This window comes from Galeopterus variegatus, unplaced genomic scaffold (genome assembly GCF_000696425.1).
Source record: "Galeopterus variegatus unplaced genomic scaffold, G_variegatus-3.0.2 Scaffold1319, whole genome shotgun sequence".
Classification (NCBI taxonomy): domain Eukaryota; kingdom Metazoa; phylum Chordata; class Mammalia; order Dermoptera; family Cynocephalidae; genus Galeopterus; species Galeopterus variegatus.
In genome coordinates this window covers 272,608-280,228 of record NW_007727430.1, presented here as the reverse complement: position 1 = coordinate 280,228, position 7,621 = coordinate 272,608, and the positions used below count along the sequence as shown (strand labels likewise).

At 39.9% G+C, this 7,621-nt stretch overlaps 1 protein-coding gene across 2 annotated transcripts in view; it reads left to right on the top strand.

The window, feature by feature from the left end:
- Positions 1 to 3,540, top strand: part of SGMS1 (sphingomyelin synthase 1) — a 104,518-nt gene extending 100,978 nt beyond the window's left edge. For both annotated transcript variants that reach the window (XM_008576258.1, XM_008576259.1), the window contains exons 5-6: positions 2,424 to 2,590; positions 3,207 to 3,540. In XM_008576258.1, the coding sequence (XP_008574480.1) occupies positions 2,424 to 2,590; positions 3,207 to 3,386 (347 nt within the window). In that variant the 3' untranslated portion in view covers positions 3,387 to 3,540. The remainder of the gene's footprint in view (positions 1 to 2,423; positions 2,591 to 3,206) is intronic.
- The last annotated feature ends 4,081 nt before the right edge of the window (positions 3,541 to 7,621 follow it).

The window sequence follows — 7,621 nt, the reverse complement described above, 5'->3', positions numbered from 1 at the left end:
CTCTCAAATTATGTTTTTGAGACAAGAGAGTCTAGTTCATTCTATTTATTTTTTTCATTTTTAGTTCATTCATTTTAATAGCTGTTAGTATTTAAGTACTATAAATGAACCACAGATTATTTACTCATTTCTCCATTTATAGAAAATTCAGTTGTCCTCAATATTTTACTGTTAGAAACAGTCTAACGAGCATTATACAGGTAGTTTCCATGAAGAGCGATAAGTAAAGCCAGCCTGCTGTGATAACACAGAGGAGGGACACACCTGCAGTCTGCAGGTGTCTTGGAGCATGTGGCATTTTCTGGAAGTTTATCTGGTTGGAATGCAGAATGGGGATAATAATGAGATGTGAACATGGACAGGTAAGTAGGAGCCAGATGGTGGAGGGTGCCTTTAAGGAGTCTGAACTTCCATCTGCTGGAGATGGGGTGCCCACTGAGAGGTTGTAACCACTGGGGCAGTGTCGATTTATTTGTCCTTTAGAGAGGGAGAAACCACTCTTGCACCATCTTGTGGATTGGAGAGGGACAAGACTGGAGACCAGAAGAAGACTTAGGAGACTGGCCACTTCTGATCAAGGAAAGAGGTGGTGGTGGCCGAACTGCCGTGATGGCATCAGGGATGGAGAGAAGTGGAGGGTGCTGAGAGGGAGTAACAGGAAGAGTCAACAGATGTCACGTGGCAGGAGGGGTTGTGGGGGTAGAGCAGAGAGGGGTGTACAAGGTGGAAGCCCAGTTTTGGTCTTGAAAAGCTAAGGTAAGAGAACACAGGAGGAAGAGAGAAGACATGCTTTAGGGCGCTGGGAGAGAGAAGGGAGAGTAGCTGTTCCTCTGCGTTGACTTAGTATGTTACCAAATGCAGTGGATTCTGGCACTGTCTGTTCAGAGTTGTCAGGGCATGATCTCACCCTTGTACCAGGATATAACCAGGTGCGGAAAATGGGGACCACATAGGCCAGATGTCACCAGCCCTGGGGAAGGGATTCCTGTCTCCTGCTGATTGATACCTGAAATCCTTTCATGGGGTCAAGCCTTTTCCTTCTTGAAGATAAGGCAGGCAGTGTGCCATATTGGGAAACGCGGAGGCCTTGGGTCACAAAACTGATTTTGAATCCTGGCACTACCACTTACTAGTTCTGTGACCCTCAGGAAAACCTTTAACCTCTCTAAATCTTAATTTCTTCATCTTTAGAATGAGATATTGATATCTGTTTCCTGGGTGGGGAAGAGGTTATTAAAATTAAATGATGTATATGGACACTAACAGAGTTGCACAGAGAATGAATGGCAGCTGCTGTTTGTTGTTGTATTGTTAAGGTATCAAAAACAAATATTACTGGAATATATTCCTCTCCTAATTACCTCACTTAAAGTTGCAAACTTCCCTTTACTCCCTCCACTTCTGACCCCCCTTATTCTGCTCAATGTTGTTATTTTTCCATAGCCTTTAACACCTAACATAGCATACAATTTACTTATTATAATTATTATCTCATCTCTTTCCTACTAGGAAGAGATCTCCCCACAAAGGCGGACTCTTTTCCTGTTTTGTTCATTGACGCAGATACCAGGAGCAGTGCCTGTCCCTGGCATATAGTAGATGCTCAGTGAATACTGGTTTGAATGAATGACTGATTCTTGGACCCCTTGAGAATTCTATGAAAGCCTGAACTTTCTCCCCCGGTGTAGGGAGGATAGCTCACATTCAAAGTTTTGCCTAAAACTTCAGACCCTCTGAATTACTATCCATTGGAAATGCAAGGTAGAAAGGCCTGCACTAATAAGAGGTTGTGATGTTTCCTTCAGGTAACTTCTCAAATGAGGGTACAGACAGGTGGTTATCTGACACTGTCCTACTTTTTGGTAGGCACTTAGACTAGAATTCCCAGACATTTGGATTCTCTTCTTTGCATTTGAGAAATGGAAATCTCAAAGGCTCAGATTAGTGTATGATTGCACAACTTGGAAAGCAAATAAGACAGCTGTATCTATTACAGTTGTTTAGTCCATGTATAAGGATCTGTGGACCAATAGATACTAATTTTTGTATGGAGCATTAACCTCATATTAGCTACAGGTAAATTTAATTAAATGTTCATGGAAAATTTTTTTTAAATGGAGCATGATGCATTACTGTGTCCTTATTTGATTAGACTAATTTTTAAATTATATTTATGATTATATGAGTCAAGTAGTAACCAAATATGAATTACTATTACTAGAAAAATCACTTTATACGAAGCTGTTTCCATTCTAACTTTGGAAACAGTTGAGCAAAAGCCTTTAGATCTGCTAGCCCAAGAGATCTGTTTTCAGATGGAAAGACCCAAAGTGATTGGATTCAGAAGTAGTAGTAGAGGCGTGGTTGGGTGCCCTTAGCATTATTTGAATAATGGATCTATTGCAAATTTCTCCTCTTTTCAGATTCCCCTCGACGACTCTGGTGGTACCACTGGATTTGCTGGCTTCTCAGCGTAGTTGGAATCTTCTGTATTCTCTTGGCGCATGACCACTACACTGTGGATGTGGTGGTGGCATATTACATCACCACGAGACTCTTCTGGTGGTATCACACTATGGCCAATCAGCAAGTGAGTTTTTCCCCCATTTGATTTTAGCTTCCATTGCTCCTGGCTTGGAGGTGGGGGAAGAGAGTGGGGGTGCAAAGAATCCACAGATCTCGTTTCCCTTTCTTAGGGAGTTGTCAACTAAGATCATGTTGTCTTTGGGACACTGATCCTCTTCAGAATCAAGATGAAAAAGTGTGTTACTATAATGACATAAGAAATTGCTTTTTTTCTAGAACAAATGTCACACACTCATTGTCTGGGGAAAATTCTAAGCCTGTGTCCCCCTGTTGCTTGACTGGCATTTCTACCCTTTTCTCTGTACCCTGGGCCTTCACCAGCTTAATACTTAACGTTTAATTGTCTTTCCATTTTTAGCATAGAAAAATGAACAACTAAAAGGTAAACTGAGGTATTTATTCATGGACAAGAGATGAGTGCTCCTTGCCCTCCCATAATCAGGGTTATTTCTTTTTCTACTGGGGTGTGGCCCAGCTTGCAGATGAATGTGGGTTGTAGGATGGTGATGTAAGAGTGAAGCTGGGACGTGTGGGTGGCCTCGTGAATTTTAACATGGGAAGTATTTGAACTTAAAGAGAAACGTGGTGAGAAAAGTGTCTGTGTTTCTTTGTTATCTTAGGTGCTAAAGGAAGCTTCCCAGATGAACCTCCTGGCCAGGGTGTGGTGGTACAGGCCATTTCAGTACTTTGAGAAGAATGTCCAAGGAATTGTACCTCGATCTTACCATTGGCCTTTCCCCTGGCCAGTAGTCCACCTCGGCAGGCAAGTTAAATACAGCCGGTTGGTGAATGACACATAACAGCTGGACGAAGTGAGGGAAAAGAACTGTCCAAAGTGCTAAGAACTCCATAAGAGAAGATGCCATAAAATAAACACTTCCCTAATCCTATTATCTTTCACCGGTTACCTTGACTTAACCTGTTGAGTTACCTGGTCAGCACTGTGATCTTTTTTTCTCTCCAAAGGACCTGCGTTGGANGTGCGGAAAATGGGGACCACATAGGCCAGATGTCACCAGCCCTGGGGAAGGGATTCCTGTCTCCTGCTGATTGATACCTGAAATCCTTTCATGGGGTCAAGCCTTTTCCTTCTTGAAGATAAGGCAGGCAGTGTGCCATGGTGCGGAAAATGGGGACCACATAGGCCAGATGTCACCAGCCCTGGGGAAGGGATTCCTGTCGCCTGCTGGTTGATACCTGAAATCCTTTCATGGGGTCAAGCCTTTTCCTTCTTGAAGATAAGGCAGGCAGTGTGCCATATTGGGAAACGCGGAGGCCTTGGGTCACAAAACTGATTTTGAATCCTGGCACTACCACTTACTAGTTCTGTGACCCTCAGGAAAACCTTTAACCTCTCTAAATCTTAATTTCTTCATCTTTAGAATGAGATATTGATATCTGTTTCCTGGGTGGGGAAGAGGTTATTAAAATTAAATGATGTATATGGACACTAACAGAGTTGCACAGAGAATGAATGGCAGCTGCTGTTTGTTGTTGTATTGTTAAGGTATCAAAAACAAATATTACTGGAATATATTCCTCTCCTAATTACCTCACTTAAAGTTGCAAACTTCCCTTTACTCCCTCCACTTCTGACCCCCCTTATTCTGCTCAATGTTGTTATTTTTCCATAGCCTTTAACACCTAACATAGCATACAATTTACTTATTATAATTATTATCTCATCTCTTTCCTACTAGGAAGAGATCTCCCCACAAAGGCGGACTCTTTTCCTGTTTTGTTCATTGACGCAGATACCAGGAGCAGTGCCTGTCCCTGGCATATAGTAGATGCTCAGTGAATACTGGTTTGAATGAATGACTGATTCTTGGACCCCTTGAGAATTCTATGAAAGCCTGAACTTTCTCCCCCGGTGTAGGGAGGATAGCTCACATTCAAAGTTTTGCCTAAAACTTCAGACCCTCTGAATTACTATCCATTGGAAATGCAAGGTAGAAAGGCCTGCACTAATAAGAGGTTGTGATGTTTCCTTCAGGTAACTTCTCAAATGAGGGTACAGACAGGTGGTTATCTGACACTGTCCTACTTTTTGGTAGGCACTTAGACTAGAATTCCCAGACATTTGGATTCTCTTCTTTGCATTTGAGAAATGGAAATCTCAAAGGCTCAGATTAGTGTATGATTGCACAACTTGGAAAGCAAATAAGACAGCTGTATCTATTACAGTTGTTTAGTCCATGTATAAGGATCTGTGGACCAATAGATACTAATTTTTGTATGGAGCATTAACCTCATATTAGCTACAGGTAAATTTAATTAAATGTTCATGGAAAATTTTTTTTAAATGGAGCATGATGCATTACTGTGTCCTTATTTGATTAGACTAATTTTTAAATTATATTTATGATTATATGAGTCAAGTAGTAACCAAATATGAATTACTATTACTAGAAAAATCACTTTATACGAAGCTGTTTCCATTCTAACTTTGGAAACAGTTGAGCAAAAGCCTTTAGATCTGCTAGCCCAAGAGATCTGTTTTCAGATGGAAAGACCCAAAGTGATTGGATTCAGAAGTAGTAGTAGAGGCGTGGTTGGGTGCCCTTAGCATTATTTGAATAATGGATCTATTGCAAATTTCTCCTCTTTTCAGATTCCCCTCGACGACTCTGGTGGTACCACTGGATTTGCTGGCTTCTCAGCGTAGTTGGAATCTTCTGTATTCTCTTGGCGCATGACCACTACACTGTGGATGTGGTGGTGGCATATTACATCACCACGAGACTCTTCTGGTGGTATCACACTATGGCCAATCAGCAAGTGAGTTTTTCCCCCATTTGATTTTAGCTTCCATTGCTCCTGGCTTGGAGGTGGGGGAAGAGAGTGGGGGTGCAAAGAATCCACAGATCTCGTTTCCCTTTCTTAGGGAGTTGTCAACTAAGATCATGTTGTCTTTGGGACACTGATCCTCTTCAGAATCAAGATGAAAAAGTGTGTTACTATAATGACATAAGAAATTGCTTTTTTTCTAGAACAAATGTCACACACTCATTGTCTGGGGAAAATTCTAAGCCTGTGTCCCCCTGTTGCTTGACTGGCATTTCTACCCTTTTCTCTGTACCCTGGGCCTTCACCAGCTTAATACTTAACGTTTAATTGTCTTTCCATTTTTAGCATAGAAAAATGAACAACTAAAAGGTAAACTGAGGTATTTATTCATGGACAAGAGATGAGTGCTCCTTGCCCTCCCATAATCAGGGTTATTTCTTTTTCTACTGGGGTGTGGCCCAGCTTGCAGATGAATGTGGGTTGTAGGATGGTGATGTAAGAGTGAAGCTGGGACGTGTGGGTGGCCTCGTGAATTTTAACATGGGAAGTATTTGAACTTAAAGAGAAACGTGGTGAGAAAAGTGTCTGTGTTTCTTTGTTATCTTAGGTGCTAAAGGAAGCTTCCCAGATGAACCTCCTGGCCAGGGTGTGGTGGTACAGGCCATTTCAGTACTTTGAGAAGAATGTCCAAGGAATTGTACCTCGATCTTACCATTGGCCTTTCCCCTGGCCAGTAGTCCACCTCGGCAGGCAAGTTAAATACAGCCGGTTGGTGAATGACACATAACAGCTGGACGAAGTGAGGGAAAAGAACTGTCCAAAGTGCTAAGAACTCCATAAGAGAAGATGCCATAAAATAAACACTTCCCTAATCCTATTATCTTTCACCGGTTACCTTGACTTAACCTGTTGAGTTACCTGGTCAGCACTGTGATCTTTTTTTCTCTCCAAAGGACCTGCGTTGGACAACAGTACAAAAAAAAAAAAAAAAAAAAAAAAAAAAAAACCTATCATGCACTGTACACGTTTCCTGTTCATAAGTTTGGGATTTACATAACCTGCGACCACCACGTTCCTTTGTATATGATGCAACAGCATAAATGTAAGCTTTTATATCATAAGTTCTGGTCTTTCCAGTCACATCTGGAAATAAAGTGTATTATTTTCTTGGGAAAACATACTTTTCATATCTCTTGCCCCAAAGATTGGGCTGTAAGCCATTTTCTAGCAAATGTCTCTATGAAGGTTTCTAAGTACCTGAATGGGGTCTGATTCTGAAATCTTTCTACCTGTTGCACCAATATTCAAATAAAAATGACAGACATGGAAAGGTTTGGTAACTTTGGGTTTTGTAAAAATCAGCAGAGACAGTGTGTCAAAAAGTAAAAAAAAAAAAAAAAAAAAAGATTCTGTTATAAAGTGATTTTCTAAGTATTTCCTAACTTTATTTTTCAAAATGGTGGTATGAAAACCAAATTTAAAGATTTTTACATGACAGAGTGTTAAAATTTAAAACTGCTTCTTGGGAGAGAAATTTGTCTATGTTTCTAGTGCCTTTCTTGTCTTGATTGTATGGTCAGTAGGCAATCTTAAATGTTTTTATTTAAAATAAAGTATTCCATGAAAATATATAAATGTATGTATACACTACTAAATTTTGCATTTATAGCTGAATTAAATCAGAAAACTGCTTATGGTTTTAAAATTGCTATGAATTAAAGAATGAGGATGTTAGAGAGTCAGAGCCTGCTCACATATTGTGGGCAGGTGGTAATGACATGTACCACTTAAATTATTTTATTATCTATTTGGTAGTTCGATTTTAACTACTCAATGAAAACAGCCATGAATATCTTTTTTTTAAAGAGAGTTTTGAAAATGATCACTTACCTAAAACTTGAAAGCTATGAATTAGTTATCCATACTTTCATGACAATTTTGTTGGTGAACAACAAAAAAGACATGTATTTCTTTAAAATATATTTGTGCAGAAACTGCATGTAATTCTAAGTTTAACTCCTAACATGCGTATGTTTGGGGAAGTATTCTATTCTATACTTGCCAATGTGGAGAACAGAATAGTTTTTTAAGAGTGAAGAAGTATATATATCCATTCCGTATTTTACGTGCAGCAGAATTATCTTCCGTAGGGTTTTTTGTGTATTCACAAGGTGATATTTGTATTGTACAACAATAATGGTGAAGGAAATAAAAAGGCTTTTAAAATTTTGTTTGTTTTAAATCT